We start from the raw sequence: 20,142 nt of genomic DNA, 5'->3' as shown, positions 1-20,142 counted from the left end.
ACGTCAAATTACTAAAATTACCAATCTGAATACTCATCAAGTGTTCAATAGTCACGTTAATAATTTATATTAGTCGTGACATAACAAAAATGACCGCATAGCGCAGTGGATTAGCGCGTCTGACTTCGGATCAGAAAGTCGTGGGTTCGACTCCCACTGTGGTCGTTTCCTTTTCTTTCACTTTTTTCTCTATTAAATTTGATCTTGCGACTTTCTTATGATTTTTTAAATTTCTTTTACAAAATTACAAACCATTTATTTTAGAAAAATATATGAAAAGGATAAATCATGATTAGAGTGATGGTAAAATTTACCAAATATAGGAGGAATTAGTTAATGCTGAATTTTTTTATCAAACAAGTATCGGACCTTCACAACAAGGGGTCTGAATCATGTCATTCAAGAGTCAAGACGACGGTCCATGGTATTCCAAAATCGGGTAGGTTTTGGGGGACTGTTGCTCTCTCCAGTTTGCACGTGGGTCCGTTTGTGCACCACTCCGGTACCAAGTATGGGGCATGTGAGCAGTGTATTTGAAGAGAAGAAGAGAGTAGCATAAATCTCTCTCTTGTCACCTTATTTGATAAAGGCTGAATTTGTGTGATAACCAAAATAAAAATAAAAAAGCAAAGGTATGAAAAAAAATATCCAACTAATAAAAAAAATTAGGTGAGTAACCAACCATTAATCAATATACATATTTTTTGAATATAGGGAAGAATTCATCTTTCTATACATCCTAAATTTAAACATAGTGAACTATTCATTAGCCTCTCTTTCTATTTTAAGAGAAACCTAATTTTGGAGGTTTAAAAGGTTATGATGAAACATAAAAATTCCTTTCAATTTCTCCATTGTTTTTCAAAGAAATTTCTTCTTGTTAGTAAAAATGGTGATGGACAGAGAAGAAAGGAGAAGAAAAATTATGGAACGAGGATCAGATCGTTTGGCGTTAATCACAGGCCAAATACATAACTTTGATCCTTCATCACCGTCGTCTTCTTCCTCATCATCAGCTTCTCACAACCGCACATACAGCGAATCTAGTTTCATGCCACAAACTCAATCTGCGCATCATCTTATTCAAGAAAGCCCATCTCTTAAGTACCATTTCAAAGGTACGTACACAAATTAATTAAAACTGTATATATCTTCTCTTTCCTGTAACATTCTTCGTATAATAAAAATTTATACATGTTGAAAATATTAACATAACTTGTTACACAATGTTGCGTGTGGAACCATCGAGACTTGAATTTGTTAATGGTTTATTATTGTCTTTGCTACGTATGAAAGCAGAGGAAGTAAAGGAAAGATCAGAAGAACCAAAACTTTCGTCGAGTGTTCTTAGCAAACCCTTAAAAAGTGAACCTGTTACAAAACCAGAGGAAGCAACAAGATCAGTAAAGAGTCAAAACCAACGACCTAGGAGTTTCTTCAGCTCCAAGAAACTCAACGCTAGCATCATAAGCTCAGAAAGAACTCGGAGTTTGAGCTCTCTCGCAATAGCTGCGTTTGTGATTCTACTCCCAAGATTGAACATTATAAGCTCAGGCAGTGTCTTGACACTGAGACCTCTTTGGCTGCTGATTCTTACAGACTGTGCTATTGTAATGTCTCATCTGACCGTGGAAGCATCTGGAGGAGGACTGAGCCATGAGATGGAAGATGAAGGAAAGGGTAAAAACGGTGAAAACTGGTCTGATGCAGAGAAGCTTCTAGAAAGAGGAGTTGTTGTGTATCAAGCTCTCCGTGGAATGTTCATAGATTGTAGTCTTTATATGGTTGCTGTTATTTGTGGAGACTCTCTTCTCTAAGTTTTTTTTTCTGTTTTCTACAGTTTTTCTTCATATTCTCAATTTTGATATTGTCACTTTCTTTATGGAAAATAATACTAATATTTTTTTCCAATTTCTTGGAGTATTTCTTATTCTTTTTTTTTCGTTTTTTCTTGCCCTATGATTTCAGCCGGGAACGTCTCAATTATTTTGTAACAAAGGTAATGATTACTGCTTTTTAGCTTTATGTATCTTTCCTTATCTTCAGTGCTACTAGAAAGTACTAATATAAAGAAGAAAATGGTATTTTTATTAGACGTATTGAAAAGTAGGCCAAAACTTTCAAACATTATGATCCAAAACTAAGAAGAAAATAAGAAATCTAGCTGCTCTTTCTATCTTGATATTAAAATTAAAAACACAATACGAAAGTAACGATATCAAAACCTATGAAAAAAAATAGTTTCTTATGAGATAACATTTTGTAACCTTTTAACTCATAACACCAAGTAAATAAATAGGTATTTTTGTCGTTGTGATATATATGACCTGAAAAGGGTAAAGATTATCTAAAGAAGATGAGTGACAATGAGAAACCCAAAGAGAGAGGAAGTGGTGATGTCCTAATCGACCCACTCCCACCGCTTATGCTCTCCAATCACTTCATTTCCTCTTTACCATATAAATCTTAAAATCTCCAAACCCTTTTCTGTTGCATATAAATAGAGTATGGTCCACCATTTCTCATTTTTTCACCAAAACATACTTTCATAATAATAATTAGTTTCGTTTGCTTACAAAATTCATAACGATATATATTATGTCATCAAACTATCTTCTTAAAAAGTTTTATATCGGATATACACTAGAACAAAAATTTCTGACCTCATGGTTTCTTTCCGAACACAACTCTCAAGACGTGCAGCAAAGCCATTAGCCACGTGTGAACGTTTCGATTTATTGTTTGGCGACAACTCTTCTACACAATACCTAAAAGATAAATATGTAATTAAATTATTTTTTATTTCAAAAAAGCGTGAATAGTTTTATTATTGCTTTTGTCATTAAGAGTGACTAGTATTTATACTCGACGTGTCTTTTCTTTTCGTAAACCACACACACAACATCTTAAATAAGAAGAATCTTTAAAAAATGTGTTACAAAATTCTTCCACCTCTTGTTACTCCTTCGGGGAGCTTCCACGAAAATACTCCGGTGGCAGAAGTGACGACAGTGGCAACGTCAGAGGTGGAAACCACAGCTGGTCACCGTAACGGTGGCGGTGGAAAGAAGAAGTGCGTATGTTCACCGTCGAAGCATCCAAGATCGTTCAAGTGTAGGTATCATCAACATGAATATCAATGGCTTCCTTCATCTTCTTCTTCTTCTTCGACTCCACAAATAACACATATCATCCAATTCATCATGTAATCAATAATTATAGTTTTTATATCTTATTACTCATGGTTATTTAATTGAGTATTTCAATCAAAGTAGAAATTGTGTTGTGGTTCTTGTTTTTTTATATACCGATCTTGTTTAATCTACGGCTGCAATGGAACAGTGGCTCGTTTCAAGATAATTTTTCTTTTTTTATTGTCTTTAGTCTCAGATAAATAAATCTCAAACAATTTCAAACACTCAACACAAAAACAGATGTAAAAAATTTTTTCTGAATAAATTTTATATTTTATTCAAAAAAAAAATTGTTTAATTCTCAAAATTCTAAATTTTGATAGAATATTCGTTTTAAAGTAATACGGTAGAATTTCTATAAATTAATATTCGATAAATTAATAATATTTATAAATTAATAAAAAATTTTGGTCTTAAATTAGTATTAGTATAATTTTAGACATTATTCGATAATATAGTAAAATAATAAGTTTTTTAAAATTTTTTTATAAATATATGGTTCTATTAATAATATAAATTAATAATTATATAAAATTATTTAAATATGTATATATATATTAATTTTTACAAGATATCATTTTTAAAATTTTTATATATAAAAATTTTAAAGTAATATCGTTAAAATATGATAATTATTATTTTTTGTAATTAAATTTATAAAAATATTAGTTGTAACGATTGAATTTTATTTTTCATATTTTTAATTAAATTAAGAAAGTTTTTTGAAAAATAAAATTTTTTATAAATTAATAGATTTTGATGGTTCAAATATTATTAATTTATAAGATTTTAATGTACATGGTTATTATAGTTTCTCTATAATTAATCGTTTTCGCTTCTAATCGATCGCAAAAAAAAAAAAACAAAATTGTAAGACTTCACAAGGCATTTCCACATGGTCTAATCAAATTATTTAATGATTAATCTTATAATGAGAATATGAGATATTGTGTCGAGATGGATTGGTAACAAAGTTGTCACATCTCAAAACTGATAAGCGATAAGGGGGAAACATGAGATGCACATAATTTCATTAGTGAACATTCATTAACACTAACATATGTGAAGGTCAATCATCATAAGCTCATAGCCCATGAATGTAATTGATCTCGTCGATGATGTACAGAAGAGTCAACCCATTCTGGTACATGTAAAAAGTTCCCCGCACACAAACTAATTTAAAAGACACGTTGCCTCAATGATTTGGTTTGGTTTGGTTCAAGACAAGACTCATCATCTTTTATTTTGTTTTCTTTTCTATTCAAATCATTTAAAGTAGGCAAACACTATATTGTAGGATTAATTTGAAGCTATATCCTAATTTTTATTATAAATATAAATCTACATTATAAATATTTAGTATTTGAAAATACTTAATATTATATTTAAATAATATTTTTGTCCTTAAGTACCACAAGATTATTAGTAACACTTTCAATATAATAAAAAGTTAGGATAATTAATCTTAGTATGGTAGCATTTTTGATGAGGTGATGCTCTTGTGTGTAAGTCGTAGTTGCGTAACTAATGAGAAGGGTCTCAAAATCATCTGGACTTGGTAAGCTTGATAAGTTTTCCTCCATATATGTAAAATCTTAATTAATTAGGAGCTATCTCAATATTTTTTTGCAATTAAAACTTAGATGTATTTAAGATATTACTATACCATTTGTATTATTCGATAAAGATTCATCCTAAACTAAAGAAGTCCTCTCAAAATAGGATCCAAAGTATAATTATGATGTAATGCATAATAATAGTATCAAGTTACATAAAAGTTAATGATATAACAGTATATTTAGTTTTTTTTTAAGTGATTAAAAATCTTAAAAACCTCTAAAAGTTTATGACAATCAATCAGTTTCCATAGTTTTATTCTATTAAATCTCAGTTATATTTTTTATAATGTATAAAAAAATATAAGGAAGAAGGAAGAAAGAAGAAGATTTACTTAAGTAAGATTGTTTAATTTGATTTTTAAATTTTTACAACAGGTGAAAATCCACTAAATCCGTGAAAATTGTTTAATTTGATTTTGTCTTGGTGGAAATTTTATGGTATTTCTGAATTTTCAATGTATGAACTAAAAAAAATCTTAGCACTACATTTGTACTTTGTAGTATGAATGGTTTAAATGTGGTTTGGATTTCGGTTAGATTTCAAGTAATAAACATATAAATGTCCTTAATTTTTCAAGATAAATTAATTTTAAATTGGTGTTGTTCTTTTGTTGGATTTATGATTACGATTGGTATTCGGTTTCTCATACAAAAGTTGCATTCAGTTAAACAACTTAGGCAACATCAACGAAAGATGTTGGATTTGTTGATCGTTTTCTTAAGAAGAACTGAAGAAGTCCTTTTTTGGTTTAACTAAGAATACTTGTGCTTATTTTCAAGTCCCTTGTTTCTTTTGATTTCATTTAATTAAAAGGGAAAGTCGAGAAATAGCTGTATTATTGCGATGTACAATTCGATTTCTAATAAGTCGAAAATTTCATTCGGTTGGGATCAGGTCGGTTTATTACTTTATTTTAAACAACCCTTTAATCTACAAATGGGCTATATACTGATCTGTTAAGGTTTTAAGTGGGCTTTAATTGAAAGCCCATACCCGACCATGGCGAAAGCGCCGATAAAAAACCGCCAACTTCCGAGTAAGAAATACAAAGAAGACGAAGAAGAAGAGTGGAATGAATTGGAACTAACGAGGAGAAGCATAAGATCTGAGTGAGTGTTGGTGCGGGATTTAGCACCCCCGACATACCAAACTAAACCAGAAAGACAATTTGGTTATTTAATTGGGAATCCGGTTAAGTACTCAGTTAGGTCATTTAAGCCCGCTTCGGATAGAAGAAGCCCAACCTCGAGGGTGAAGAACCGACTTCCACTTCGTCCGGCGGCCGAACTAAGAGATAGAGTAACTTTCCTTATTTCAGTTCGTCTGATAAGGAAAGTTAATATATTGTGCGATTTATAACTATGTATAAAGGGGAAAAGACTTCTCCATTGTAAAGCATCCATCATTGAATACAATTATTGAGTTCTCTTCTTGTTCTTAGCAATAGAAACTCTAATTCTTAAAAGATCAATTCCTTTTCTTCTAACAATCAAAGCTTAGATTGATTTTCTAGAGGGTTTACTTTACCGAATTTATTCTCCCCCATAAACAAATTCATTGTGGAAATCCAGTTTCTACAGTGAGTTAAATAGCTATCATGTCAAAGAACACTGAACCTTCTTCTTCTCTTCCTACTCAAAGGTATAAGCTTTGTGGTACTCTCTCTGTGGTCTCTTCGATCAAACTCTTGCTTCGATCTCGTTTAGTATGGCTTTTTCCTGCTTGGGTCATTGTAAAGAACTGAACTTTTCAGTTAACAATGAACCGAATTCATTAGTGTCTTTGCTCTGCTTACTTACAGATTTTGAGATTGATTCATTTGGTTATGTCTGTCTCAAACTCCAATCTTGATGTGTTTATGATCTCTGTTCTCCATGTCTTGGTTTCAATCTCTTTGCTTTACATGATGATCTAAGATATCTTGGATCAGTTTTACTAGTTCTTGTTCAATAAACTAGTGATACACATTGGCTGGCTCTGTAGAGCAGTCTTTACAATCTGTCAACTTCAGATTTGTAATTTTGTGTTCCCATATGACTCATCCTACCTCATTTGCACGTTTTCTTTTGTAAAGTGGTTTTGTGGTCCTTTCTTTGCCCCATTGTAGTTTTGTGGCCGTGGTCAACTTATGAATAAAGTTCGTCTGTTTATTGTGTGTGTGTGGTCTTTAGTTTATTGTAGCATCAAACTTATAGTACATTGATTTGAATATCAACAGCTACTATGATACTATGTTGTGGCTTTGTTTCGGTGTAATTACTTACTTTATTTTGATCTATTGTGTTTTTGATTTGACAGGTTGTTAGGTAAAGTGGCATTGATCACTGGAGGAGCCACTGGGATAGGAGAGAGCATTGCTCGTCTGTTCCACAAGCACGGCGCTAGAGTCTGCATTGTTGATTTGCAAGATGATCTCGGAGGTGAGGTATGTAAAATTCTGATTAGTGGTGAGTCGGGGAAGGAGACAGCTTGTTTCATCCATGGTGATGTTAGCAAAGAATGCGACATTAGCAATGCGGTTGACTTTGCAGTCAAGCAATTTGGAACGCTTGACATACTTATCAACAATGCAGGCTTATGCGGAGCACCATGCTCTGATATCCGTAACTGTAGTGTGACTGAATTTGAGAAGATCTTTGATGTGAACGTGAAAGGAGCTTTTCTCGGGATGAAACATGCAGCTCGTGTAATGATCCCTGAGAAGAAAGGGTCTATAGTTTCTTTATGTAGTGTAGGAGGTGTCGTGGGAGGTGTTGGTCCGCATGCTTATGTTGGTTCCAAGCACGCTGTTCTAGGCTTGACTAGGAGTGTTGCAGCCGAGCTTGGACAGCACGGGATACGTGTGAACTGTGTTTCACCTTATGCAGTTGCAACCGAACTTGCGATGGCTCATTTGCCAAAGGAAGAGAGAACGGAAGATGCATTTGTTGGTTTCAGGAACTTTGCGGCTACGAACGCGAATCTAAAAGGAGTCGAACTGACGGTTGATGATGTCGCAAACGCTGTTCTGTTTTTGGCGAGCGATGAAGCGCGGTACATAAGCGGAGATAATCTGATGATTGATGGAGGGTTCACTTGCACTAACCACTCTTTTAAAGTCTTCAGGTGATTGATACATTTTGCTAATGGATGTTGTTGAATTGTTTACTGTCAGTTTATCATGTCTCTTGGATAATTTAACTGGAGCTTATTGTGGACTTCTAGTTTTCATTGTTACCTTTAGAGATTGTAGAAACATATTTGTTTGATGTGTTACAATTTCTTTTTGATAATGCTGTTTACTAAACAAGGATTATAGTGAAACCAAACATAATCTCTTGTGCTCTCTAGATCAAATGCTACAAATGTGAACCAGTCTGATCATCAGCGTATAGGAATGTAATAATTTGATTATCGGTTAATTATAATATCTTACTTGCATTACAAATTACATTAAAAATCCGATATTGGATTGGGCACATTTACAATCATATTCATCTCCAAGATCATAATGTTCATATTCCTTACCATGTAAATCTTGTTTTTGTTCCGAATAAAATACCAAATAACAAAAACAAAAGATATAAAAAACAAAAAACCAAATTATGATCTGTATAACATGTATTATTCTTCCATCTTCTATACAAGATTTTGTATATCACAATAGTAATCATTTAGAAGAGAAATAAACTCTGAGGTAACCAAAAAAACAATTTACCGCATAATCTCTTGTTGCTCTCTAAATCAAATGCTGTAAAACCAACATTTTTTCTCAAAAATCCGAGTGGCGTCTAAGAATATAATATATTAAATATTAGTTGACTCTCTATTCTATAGTAGCATTACAAATTTACATTTGAAACAAAAACTACAAAAAAAAAAAAAAAAAAAAAAGATCTGAATACAAAAAGAATATCATAATGATGATGTCTCTTGAATTAGACAGGACTACAACTTTGACGAGATATTGTCTGATTAACTGTATTTACTTCAATCCCACATGCCACTTTTGCCTGTTTCATCAAAATAATTAAAACAAACAAAAATCATTAATCTGATAAGTATGATATTGTATCCAATTGCCTCACATCTACAACTATCTACCTAAACTAGAAAGTCTAATTAACAATGATGATAATTTAAAATCAGGAATTAATAATTTGCGTAAAAATTCCAAGTTCCTTACCTTTAAAGGGAAACGGAAGAACCAAACGCCAAGTTTTCCGTTAGTATCCGTAACGGTGTCAAACTCAACGGAGCCTTTAGCCAAATCGTGAATCAAGTGAATGACGTCAGGAAACACCGTGACGCCCTCAAGCTCCGCCTCCGCGTCAAGGTAAGAAGTACCAAAAGCCGTCACGTGCCCGCCATCGGAGCTCACGTGACCTAACGTCTTCCCTCTGTAGTCAACGGCGACGTCAAGGTCCGTGAAGTCGAAAGAGTACACGTCAGCGTTGGATACCTTAAGCGTGACGAGCACCGTCATGTCGATAGACGGAACCGGACGGCGGTGAACGCGCACGTGGGAAATCTTGACACGTTCGATCTTGATGCGTGGATCGGACGGCCAGAAGATGTAGATGAGGATCGAGGCGAAAGATATGAGAAATACAGAGATGACGAAACGGCGTCGTGAGGTAGAAGAAAGATATGATGTTGATGATGATGATGAGATTAGAACGGTGTCGTTTGGATCGTGACTTGATGTCGAAGGTAAAGGTTTATAGTCCGGTAATGACGGAGTTGCTTTAGGGTCTTCTCCGGCCATAGCTCATGAGAGAGGAGATGCTTGGTTGGTACGGTCGATGAATATATATATTTGTGACGATGTGATGTTATTTTATTTTGTTATTAGTTAAGTGAATTATTGAAGACTTTATTATTAAATGATTTAATTTTATAAATGTTCCTAGTCTCATCTGTAGGTAGAGATTAGAAGGCTGTACCGGTTTATATCCCTCTTGCCGGTTATAAATCGAAAGGCTATACATAGACCATCTCCAATGGTAAGAAGTCTTTATGGGTTTTTACCAATATTTAATAGTTAAATTTTGCAAATTCCTGAAGTTTAGAAATTCAAGAAGGTTCTTAATTTTTACTTTCTCCAATGGTTAATGAAGTTCTTAAAAAACAAATTTTTGAAAATGTAAAATGTATGTACACAATTAAACAAGTTGGTTCACCAAGTATTATCTTCTTCTACTCAACATGAATAACCGACCAACACAAAAACTTGACACCACACAGACAAAAACCAACCGTATGTCCAATGAAAACCAGAACGAGGCACAATCGTATGTCCAAAGCAACTTTGTCTTCTTCATCGCCATAGTGTTGCATGAAGCTCATATGAATCAGCTTCATAAACCAAATGATTTGTCCATGTCTCCCTCTCTGTCTTACAAAAATCATTATGCGTATACTCTCTACAGATACTAGCTGATAAAAGATTACTTCCACTAGGACATGTAATCTATCCATGAGACCAATTTTTTTAATGTATAGAAAACAATGTCAAGTTTTTAGACCAAAATGTTAAAATGTTAGTGTTAATGTTTAATATTCATGACCTAGACTATTTCGGTATATTCTATTGGCTTAACTAGGATTACGAAAAAGGCCAACTGTGCTGAAACTGATGACATTCGGAGGACTTTAGATCGTGGTGAAACTGTATTGCTCAGTTTCGACATCAGGTCCGAAAGATTCTATCATGTCTCTTGGCTCCAGAGCCAATGTTAAAAGCATTGTCGTGTAGCATTGCAAGTAGTCGAACTCTGTTAAACCACAAAGGGAAGTTAGGATGCATTTATTCCGGCAAAGACGAGACAAGTATGTGGGTTATATAACCCATATATGGAGAGTGCTCGGAAACAATAATGGTCCAAGATTACTTTTAACTTGCCAGATCATCCATTGGGTTGTTTAAAAGGTGCTTTCAGTAGATTCTCAGGTGTCACCCTTGCTGGTGAGATCTTCGCGACTCAGAATACGTATTCCTTTCATGAGCCCTTGTATGTTTACTACTATGATATGAATCGAGACTTCTTTAGAAGAGTTGAAATCCAAGGTACTAGGCCGGAGAAAGTAACCAGGAAGAATCGTTATGCTGTTACCGTACTTGCGATTCATGATCATGTCGAGAACACAATGTTGTTGTTGTTGTAGGATTCATGTGTATTTTTAATATTAGAACTTCTAATTTAGAAGTCTTTTTAATATCCAATGGTTTAATTGCAATAATTCACAAAGCTTTTTTTAGATTGTATATTTTATTTGTGTGAGTGTGCCATATAAATCTAGCTGCAACCACCGTGAGCCCTCTTGACGATTTTGACAATTTAATACAAGACTTCAAAACGTGTCTCATGTAATATAACTAACATGACAATCCTAATTGTATTAAAAATAAACTCAAACAACAAAAGCATATAGACTGTCATACAACCTGTGGAAATTTCTCTTTTAACTAACTTGTGACCAGATATTCATACAACCTGTGGAAGTTTCTTTCTTAACCATCTTGTGACCAGAGATTCAGTATCCTCATTTACATAGCAGTCCCTGCAAAGACAAAATCAGGAAAACACAATCTCACATCACGAAAACACAAGCTACTGTACTATTCTATTTATATGAAAAGTCAAACACATTCTATTTATACCATGGCAAGTCATCTAAAACTGTATCCAAATATCCTGCATTGACGAGGCCCGATATTCAACAATTCTCTGTTTTGAGTAATATGTGACACAAAAATGAAATTAGAGATGGATTCGTGAAGCATTTTAGAAAAGAGATACAAAAAAGAAATAGTTTTAACTTACAATGCAAAGGTTCTCCAAGTAAGATGGACAACGTTGCAGCACGAAAATGTCTACCCCACCTATTTTTAGTAAAATGTCTACCCCACCTATTTTAACCATTGGTAGAAAATGTCTACCCCACCTATTTTTAGTAAAATAATAATAATTATTTTATAGATATATTTTTAATTGTTTAACGTTTTAAAAATTATGAATTGAGACAAATTTAACAAAATAAGATTAGAATTTCGGATGTTGTAAATTTTATGGTATTGGAATTGAATTTGAAATATTTAGAAAACATTATTGAAAATAAATTACAAATACTATAGACAAATTCACTTATACACATGACATACATAAATTCAAATTTATGAATAAAAATATCAATTTTCGTATTTTAATAACAACGCCACGGTAACCAAGAAACTTTGAGTTCTTTCCTCTAGGACCGAAATAGATCTTTTCACCCTCATAAAATTCTGAAAATGCAGCAACATCCGCATGTATGGGAAAGAGATCTAGAATCAAGACCTCTTGCAGGGAATATATTGGAATTAGACCCCTAGAATCTAGTATTACAGATGTAGAGTGAAGATTCGGGCATGGAGCCATCCAGAAAAGAGCACTAAGATGAGCAATAGTGAAGATCTTTATGGGTGTTAAAGGATCTCATGTGCTTTGGCATCTATGCCGCATGTGAAGACCAAACGCCTCAGTAATCTATCAAGGCTCATTTCACACTGGTTTGTGTCCGCGAGCTGAAACATCTTCCTATTTGGGAGAATAGAAGAACTACTCAGCAAAAAAAATTTCACACGCATTGCCATATTAGCGAGGATTAGATGATAGGAAGAAGAGAAGGGAAGAGAAGAGACGACATATAGAATTAGGGATTTTATTTTCGTCCTGTTCTTCCCCAAAAAAATATGTTCTCATATACACTTGTTATAAAATTATTTATTATTATTTTTATTTATTTTAATATATATATATATATATATATGTATGTAAATTTACTTGATTATTAATTTATGATATTATTGAGACCATATTTTATATAGGAATTTCAAAAAAATTATTATCTTATCGAATTTTGTTATTTTTTACATTGGCCCGACTTGGGACTAGCAAAAATTATTAATTTATAGTATTTATTAGTTTATGGAATATTACTTTATAGAAGTTTTACTGTATTAATTTATAGAGAATATTAATTTAAAAAGTATTAATTTATGGAGGTTATTCTGTACTTAGTTGCACAAAAACTAATCAATAGACTACTATTTTACCGTGTTCTGGTTCAACTTTTAGAAGCTCTGCCACATGTGCTTCTGAGTCCTCTAAGTCTGTGTGTTTATGGTCATATTTATCGAACTATTTTCAAAAAAGAATTATATTAACCATTGGTAGAAAATGTCTACCCTACCTACTCTTTTTATAACTGTATGAAAAACCATGAATATAATGTTAATTAAGTAAGCGATCTGTGCGTCAACCGCACGCGAGAGCTGATTTTTTAAAATAGTTAACTTTGATAATTAATTTTATATTTGAATTTCTTTTTATAAAACATAACTATATAAATTTAGTATTTAAATTTACTATCTCTATTTTTCTACTAATTTAGTTTTTATTAACTTGCTATGATTTTTAATATATATATATATAAACTATTTGATTTTACACATTGATTTTATGTTACTAACCTTTGAATCCTTTCCAAAAAATTTATCTATTTTTAGTCCAAATGTTTTATCTATACGTTATTTCAGATTTTTTTTTCTTTTTACGTAAACATATATATATATATATATATATTGATTAAATAATAACCCATATGTATGTAACTCCAAACGGTATTATCACAGTAATAAGTGTTGATGCTCTTGTTTTCTTGTACTCTACTATACTTTTCTTTTATATGATTAACGAGATGCTTATTATTTTTGTAATTCATTGAAATCTTTTAAAAATTATCATATTAGAATTTTATATATATATATATATGTATATCCATATCTATATATATATTTATCTTTATTAACACATAATTTTAACGTTATTTGCTTTTGAAATTGCATATTTATAAAGTTAATTTTTTTTCTTTTTGTCAACGAGTTAAATTCTTTATGTTGGATGTTCGGGATAAAATATTTGGACTAAAAATAGATAAAAATAAAGAATTTAACTGCAAGATATTTCCAATAACGATCTGAAATGGATTAAAAATAGAGCTATGTGTTAATGAAATACATATATATATATATAACATATATATCTAAAATAAATAAATAAATTTAATCCATTTGGACTATATATATAAAATTTGGATTAAAAATAGAGCTATAAATAGATAATGAAATACATTATTTCAGATTTTTAACTAAAGAATTTAACTGCAAGATATTTCCAATAACGATTCCATTATTTTAGTGGCCAATTTCACAAAATAAGAATAGTGTGACAAACAAATATCTTTATTGTTTAGCGGTAGTCCAGTGAAATGCTAGTTGTAGTACTTTCATCAAGTTCTTTCAGCATGATATTATAATTCTCCCATCACACTTCTACAATGCGTGAAAATAAAATTTTAAATTGTCTACACTTAACATAGATTAATGATTAAATAGAAATATCTATAATGCTATCATCAACATCTTACGTAGAGCATAACAATGTCATTTACCAAAATCAGTTACCTCAGATGTTACAAAAATCCCTCACCGTGTACGTTAATGGTTAACAAAGAACCAATAATATGTTGAAGATGAAGATCTACATCAACGACATATTTTGGAAAGTTTCCCTTTCTTTTATAGAGTTTGGCTATATACTCTCCAAAATTTCAATCTTAAAATAGTATCTATAATCTAGTGATCTGTATTCAGAAGAAAGAGGAAAAAGTTTCTAGAATTTCCAAACTTAGAATTCCATGAATCTAAAAATGATAAGTTACTCCGTATAATCGAAGTCAATAATTGTAGCTTAGTAAACAACAAAGAGAGCCTTTACGCATTACAAAAAAAAAAACTGGATGTTAAGAACGTACATGAGAAGGATGTTTCAATAATACGCCTTGAAATGGTGAGGTAGGCGTGGATTTGGTTAGGAATCACTAATTATTCATAATCTATATGTAAAAGAAAGTATAAGGTTCTTCATGAAGGTGACTTGGATTATAGGTCACGTTATTTGATGGAGTCTTTGGTTGCTCTTAGGAGAATCAATTTTAAAGGTGACCCAGCGATACGTCCTCAACTTGATCTTCTTGTGGATTCAGAAGAGTAAGTGACACATGAGATCTCTTTCCTCGACGTTATCGATTCAGAGAGTTCACTCGATGTCTTCAAACCCGACCCTGCGTTCCAACAAAACGAGAACAAGTACGAGCTTCTGAAGAAGGGGATACTTGAGAAGGAAGATTCAGACCTAGAAGAAGATGATGATGATGATGAAGTAGAAGAGAGAGTGATACAAGATGATGCAGAGACTGATCTTGTCAATCTCAGGAGGACAATTTATCAAACCATAATGTCAAGTCTTGATTTCGAGGAAGCAGGGCATAAACTGCTCAAAATCAGACTAGAACCAGGTCAAGAGATGGAGCTATGTGTTATGGTGTTGGAATTTTGCATTGAGGAGAAAATTTATCGTTCCTTCTATGGTCACTTAGCACACCGGTTCTGCCTTAGGACCAAAGTTTACAGAGAATGTTTCGAGAATCTGTTTGTTCAGCAATATTCTATGGTGCATCAGTTCGATACTAACAAGTTGATGAGTGTAGCCACGTTCTTTGCGCTTCTCCTGGCTACAAATGCTCTTCCTTGGCATGTTCTTGGATATGTTCAGTTAAGAGAGGAAGACACAACTTCGTATCTTTCTCAATAACCTTTTCCTACAACTCTCTGAGCTATTAGGAATTAAGGTTTTGAATGAAAAGCTTCATGATCCAACCATGGAGGAGACTTTCGAGTCCATCTTCCCGAAAAACACATTGTTTTCCATTAACTTCTTCACCAAAATCGGCCTCGGGGGCATCACTGAAAAACTCAGACAGCTCATCCCTAATAAGCGCAAGGAAACCGATTCAGGAGAATTAAGAGATGAGATGGAGACGAAGCGTAGAAGAAAAAGAGGTTGATCGATAGCATTTATATGAAGCTCTCTCGAGTTGTTTAGTCTCTATTTGGCTTGATGAACTAACAAAGAAAGTTTCAGTATGTTTCAAAGACTTGTTATTTTGGTTTGCTGGTCTTTAAAGCTATTCCTTCTTTTTAATACATTACACTTCTTGGTCTGATGTGATCCTTTATGTATCTGATGCTTTGTCAAGACCAAATTATGTACATGTTCAAATTAGAGGAAGAAAATCAGAAACTGGTTGGTCACACTTAACCGAAAAAATCACTGTATAGTTGCACAATGCATTTGTAGTTTATATAAACTATAAACTGTATATGGGTTTTACAAATTACAAGGATTCATCACTATACAAATGCAACTCTTAACTCGATACACAACTTACTTATTACTCAACAGAACAAATCAGACACTATATGAATCTCAGATGTCACAAATCTTCTTATAAAACCCAAAACTTAATACAAGAAAGCAATGATAGATATTTAGCTATACGTTGTATGTGTGTATGCTTAAAAATAGAAGATCATAGAAAAAACTGAGTCTCTGATCTTACGAACCCTGTCCCTGGGTATGTTTCTGATGCCGTTCGCTTTGGCTTTGCCGCTGAGTCACATACCTAACAGCTCTATACATATCCGAACATGAATATGCAACCTCGGACATTGCCTGAAAAAGCTCAGGAAGGCGAGTTCGAAGACTAGCCAATGACTTTTCTCTAACTTGTTGGCTTTGTCTGTGGTAAGCTTCTTCTTCTTCTTCTAACCTCTTCTTAATTTGTTCTACATTGAATTGCCTCACAACGACCTCGTCTTTATGATCGTTATCCGCTTCTGACCCATCCGGATTCATCCCCTCCGGTCCTCTTTTCTGCATGTATTTATAGTACCAATCCTCAAACTGTCTGATCTTTCTTCCTAGTTCTTTTCTTGTCTCTTCGCATTTGTTTCTGAGATTTATCTCATCTTCTTGCTGCTGCATTATCGTGCTTATAACCGCTGCAAAATTGATTATGGCAGTTCTCGCCATTTCGTCGGGGATTTTGTCTAAACGATCATACCAAACGTGGAGGAGTTTTTGGATTGCAGGATTCGGAACTCGAGGGGGCGAAGATACTTTCTCCTTGAGTGTGCTTTCGATAGGTATGAGATTTAGCTTTATCCATCCGGTAAGTGCTTTTATGTATTCTTTCTGATGATCTACCATCCTGCAAAACTGTGTGTGCCATTCTTGAACCACCGCCAAGAGCTGGATAGTACGTTCGTGATGATGATCATTTGTTTCTTTCACAGTTTGCGAAACGTCTAGAGATCTCAAAACCTTTGAGATCTCAGCTTGTCTTTGATGATGCTTTTGCATCATTTCCCACATCTTCCCCATCCTGCAAAAGAAATTCCATTAAAAACTCAAAATCTTTTCTTCTAAACCATTTATCAAAAACAGATTTACCAAGAACTGAAACTTACGCATCAACAAGGTGAAGGAGCTTTAAGTATAGTTGTTCATCCCGAAGACGATTGATCTCTGAAACTGTGGAGTCCATGGATTGCATATCAACTATGTATCTTGTATGCAAATGACTAACCGCTGCTTTGGCTCTCTCTAATGAATCCGAGTGACCGCCTCGTTTCTTCACCTGATTCAAATGAGCAACCTTTTTCTGGTACTCGATTTTCATGAGTTCACCGGCCTATATCCAACAAAAGTTCATCCCAAAAATCAGACTTCCAATAGAAACAAACATCATCTTTGCTAACACATAACTTACCAAAAACAATCAAAGAGACATATATCAAGTTCACAAACATAGCTACAAGAATCTTTCCTCAAAAAGTTAAATCTTTTAGCAACATCAAACAAGCACAAGCACTTGAAAGAGACAAGTTTGATAATGGTTACCTTGACTTCATCGTAGAGCTTTTTCTCCCATGCTAACAATTTGTCAAGAATAGTAGCATGAGTTTCATTCTCTTCCAAATCGACATCATCTTTCCCATCATCAGCATTTGGTATTCCTCTAAACGATCTATTCCATGTAATTACACGCATTACTCTAGCAGAGTGATCAATATGTCCTGCCACAACAACACACCAACTAGTATTTTAGCTAACCACCAATGGAAGATCATCATATGGAGAAATTACAAAATTGGTCGTTGACTCAAATTTACCTCTGTTATCTGCAAAATTAGAATGGTAATGGAGCCTAGTAGCTTCAAGCATCTTAGAAACCTCATGAGCACTTTCAGAAGCTTTCAAGAAACTATCATCAAGCTCATTGAATACATTCCCCAAATTCGCCGTCCCCGGCATTCTCATTCCTCTCCTCTCTCCGGCCATCCCCATCACTTTACTCTTCTTCATCCCTCTCAAATTAGTAACTTTTTCCAATTCAACAACACTCACTTCCTCCACTCTCTTCGGTCTTTCCTCCACCAGAGGAGCTTTCCGTTCATCCACGGCCTCCACCGCCTCCTCTTCTTCTTCCTCTTCATCATCATCATCGTCATCGTCATCATCATCATCTTCTTCTTCCTCTGTGACTGGTGAACGTGGTTGAGGAGGGAGAGGTTTTGCAACCTGTGGTTGTGGAGGAGTGTCTTCTAATGTGGTTCCAGGCATAGTCTCAACATTAGGGAAGAAGTAATCGTAGAAAGGTTGCTGCTGCTGTTGTTGATGCTGCTGCAGACGTGGCGGAGGAGTTGGCCGTGAATTCGCCGCCGGAGGAGGTGGCGGCGCCTTCTCCTCCAGGTGATGATGTTGATGATCATCAATCGTATTCCTCGTTCTAGTACTACTACTACCTCCACGGCTCTTCGATTTCCTAATCAAACGGTCACGATTCTCCTCCACTTCGGAGTCATCATCATCATCATCATCATCATCATCGTCGTCATCGTGATCTAGGGCTCCGTCTTCTTCAATTCCGTTGAGACCGTTCCCAGAAGGACCACCACCGGATCTACCGTTCATCTCCGGCATAGTAGCAGCACGTTGAAGAGGAAGCGGAGGTGGAGGAGGAGGAGGAGGAAGAGTATCAGGAATCGGCTCGGCGGAGGAAGAAGAAGAAGGAGCGGGGGGATTAGAAACGGCGGCGACGGAAGTAGGAGGAGGAGGAGAAACAGCGGTGGGAAGGGAGGAAGTAGAAGCGATAGCAGCAGCTGAGGCGGATGAGGAGTGATGATTAGAGACTAAGAATTCGCCGTGGGAGTAATCGGAGAGAGCAGCTCCGGTGTTTTTAAGAGCCATGGCGTAAGCAGAGTGAGCGGCGGCGAAAGCGTTACGAGCTGTTACGGCATCTTTCATTAATTGTTTTCGTTCTTTGCAACGTGTCACTGCTTCTTCGTTCTCGATCTTTGACTGCGCACAACCCATCCCTCTCTTCTCCTCTCTGATACTACTTGCTAAGTTCAGATCGACCGGAGAGAGATGATGAAACTCGAAAGCTTTAGAGTTAAGTATTATTTTGTTAAGGGAATTATAATAGAGAGAGAGAGAGAGAGGATTGGATACGACGTCGTTACAGTTGTTAGAAAAGGCGATTAACGCTTTTTCTATGTTTTTGGTTAACTTTTCCATTTTGCGTTGGGCTACTTGAGAAGGTAATGACGTGTATAAAGTTAAAAAAGGGAACAAGCGAATATATAGGATGGTTCTAAAAACCATATATGGATTTTTATCGATAGGTATGTAGGATGGTTCTATTCTTTTATTTGGGAATAATTTTTTAATTGATACAAAATGATGTAAACAAAATTATACAAAAATGTTAGCCGACACAATAAATGAGGATAAAAATACAAATGTAAATAGCACAACCAGTCATATTTGAAAGTACACTACAATTCGAGTTTTGATTTTGAAAGAACAATAATAATATACGTCGGCTTGTAACAAAATATTTATAAAATATAACAATTTGAATTAAATTCTTATATTATTTTAATTTCTGCGTTAGTTGAAAACTCGTATCAAAACAAACGGTGAATATAAAAGTCCAGGATATTGGAATAGAAGAATAGAAATGTGGAAAAGAAGGGAAACCAAAAAATAAACAAAAATATTAATGGCAGATAAAACAAAACACAAGCTTGAACTTGACCTTAATTAATGTCTCTAGGTTGTGTAACTTGCAACCTTTTAATTTTTGTGAGGCTTAAACCAGAAGCTTCATATGCCTTAGCCTAAGGCCAGCTTTACCCTTTTCATATATATGTTTGTTTATTCTTCAATCATCCATAATTTGTTCTTTTCCGTGATGGTAAGGTCCGATTGAAACAAGCTCAGGATCATATGCTTTCCTGTTGATTCGACAAAGCCTATGGCCAATTCTGAAGATACACAAACAAGATTGGTCACGGTCACCGTACCAATCTCAAAAATAAATCGGTCTTATTAAC

The 20,142-nt window shown here is 34.2% G+C and overlaps 5 protein-coding genes, 1 non-coding gene and 1 pseudogene across 7 annotated transcripts; 5 read left to right on the top strand and 2 right to left on the bottom strand.

Moving 5' to 3' along the window:
• The first annotated feature begins 91 nt into the window (after positions 1-91).
• TRNAR-UCG (transfer RNA arginine (anticodon UCG)) lies at positions 92-165 on the top strand. Its single transcript has one exon. It is a non-coding gene; the product is annotated as a tRNA-Arg (tRNA).
• Positions 166-827: 662 nt separating this feature from the next.
• Positions 828-1,911, top strand: LOC104742740 (uncharacterized). Its single transcript, XM_010463771.3, has 2 exons — positions 828-1,118; positions 1,300-1,911. The coding sequence occupies exons 1-2, from the start codon at positions 890-892 to the stop codon at positions 1,815-1,817; spliced, it is 747 nt and encodes a 248-aa protein (XP_010462073.1). The 5' UTR covers positions 828-889; the 3' UTR covers positions 1,818-1,911.
• A 959-nt stretch (positions 1,912-2,870) lies between these two features.
• On the top strand, positions 2,871-3,323 carry LOC104742739 (uncharacterized). The gene has a single exon (XM_010463770.2). It carries the CDS (start codon positions 2,931-2,933, stop codon positions 3,207-3,209), a length of 279 nt encoding a protein of 92 aa, XP_010462072.2. The 5' UTR covers positions 2,871-2,930; the 3' UTR covers positions 3,210-3,323.
• A 1,391-nt stretch (positions 3,324-4,714) lies between these two features.
• On the top strand, positions 4,715-8,124 carry LOC104742738 (xanthoxin dehydrogenase-like). 2 transcript variants are annotated; one of them, XM_087485477.1, is made up of 3 exons: positions 4,715-5,923; positions 6,395-6,455; positions 7,113-8,124. In XM_087485477.1, exons 2-3 carry the CDS (start codon positions 6,412-6,414, stop codon positions 7,921-7,923), a joined length of 855 nt encoding a protein of 284 aa, XP_087341603.1. In that variant the 5' UTR covers positions 4,715-5,923; positions 6,395-6,411; the 3' UTR covers positions 7,924-8,124. The 2 variants fall into 2 exon arrangements, with proteins under 2 accessions (XP_087341603.1, XP_087341601.1); XM_087485475.1 differs by lacking the exon at positions 4,715-5,923 and having other exon boundaries at positions 6,202-6,455.
• Positions 8,125-8,578: 454 nt separating this feature from the next.
• LOC104742737 (uncharacterized) lies at positions 8,579-9,662 on the bottom strand. Its single transcript, XM_010463769.3, has 2 exons — positions 8,980-9,662; positions 8,579-8,806 (listed from the first exon to the last, which is right to left on the bottom strand). Exons 1-2 carry the CDS (start codon positions 9,559-9,561, stop codon positions 8,732-8,734), a joined length of 657 nt encoding a protein of 218 aa, XP_010462071.2. The 5' UTR covers positions 9,562-9,662; the 3' UTR covers positions 8,579-8,731.
• A 5,471-nt stretch (positions 9,663-15,133) lies between these two features.
• Positions 15,134-15,743, top strand: LOC104744091 (pre-mRNA-splicing factor CWC22-like; annotated as a pseudogene).
• A 271-nt stretch (positions 15,744-16,014) lies between these two features.
• Positions 16,015-19,352, bottom strand: LOC104742736 (uncharacterized). The gene is made up of 4 exons (XM_010463768.3): positions 17,914-19,352; positions 17,642-17,817; positions 17,209-17,432; positions 16,015-17,123 (listed from the first exon to the last, which is right to left on the bottom strand). The coding sequence occupies exons 1-4, from the start codon at positions 19,319-19,321 to the stop codon at positions 16,295-16,297; spliced, it is 2,637 nt and encodes an 878-aa protein (XP_010462070.2). The 5' UTR covers positions 19,322-19,352; the 3' UTR covers positions 16,015-16,294.
• Between the last annotated feature and the right edge of the window lie 790 nt (positions 19,353-20,142).

The sequence above is a fragment of the Camelina sativa genome, chromosome 14 (genome assembly GCF_030686135.1).
Source record: "Camelina sativa cultivar CO46 ecotype springtype chromosome 14, ASM3068613v1".
Classification (NCBI taxonomy): domain Eukaryota; kingdom Viridiplantae; phylum Streptophyta; class Magnoliopsida; order Brassicales; family Brassicaceae; genus Camelina; species Camelina sativa.
Note: the sequence above shows the minus strand (reverse complement) of the source record. Positions and strands in the feature narration are given on the sequence as shown.

Bases quoted from the DNA above. Each gene is read 5' to 3' on its own strand.
- LOC104742740 (XM_010463771.3), top strand. From the start codon at position 890: ATGGTGATGGACAGAGAAGAAAGGAGAAGAAAAATTATGGAACGAGGA. The intron at 1,119-1,299 runs GTACGTACACAA...GTATGAAAGCAG, and splicing joins TCTTAAGTACCATTTCAAAG to AGGAAGTAAAGGAAAGATCA.
- LOC104742739 (XM_010463770.2), top strand. From the start codon at position 2,931: ATGTGTTACAAAATTCTTCCACCTCTTGTTACTCCTTCGGGGAGCTTC.
- LOC104742738 (XM_087485477.1), top strand. From the start codon at position 6,412: ATGTCAAAGAACACTGAACCTTCTTCTTCTCTTCCTACTCAAAG. The intron at 6,456-7,112 runs GTATAAGCTTTG...TTGATTTGACAG, and splicing joins TCTTCTCTTCCTACTCAAAG to GTTGTTAGGTAAAGTGGCAT.
- LOC104742737 (XM_010463769.3), bottom strand. From the start codon at position 9,561: ATGGCCGGAGAAGACCCTAAAGCAACTCCGTCATTACCGGACTATAAA. The intron at 8,807-8,979 runs GTAAGGAACTTG...TTGATGAAACAG, and splicing joins TCTTCCGTTTCCCTTTAAAG to GCAAAAGTGGCATGTGGGAT.
- LOC104742736 (XM_010463768.3), bottom strand. From the start codon at position 19,321: ATGGAAAAGTTAACCAAAAACATAGAAAAAGCGTTAATCGCCTTTTCT. The intron at 17,818-17,913 runs GTAAATTTGAGT...TTGTTGTGGCAG, and splicing joins TAATTTTGCAGATAACAGAG to GACATATTGATCACTCTGCT. The intron at 17,124-17,208 runs GTAAGTTTCAGT...TTTCTTTTGCAG, and splicing joins CTCCTTCACCTTGTTGATGC to GATGGGGAAGATGTGGGAAA.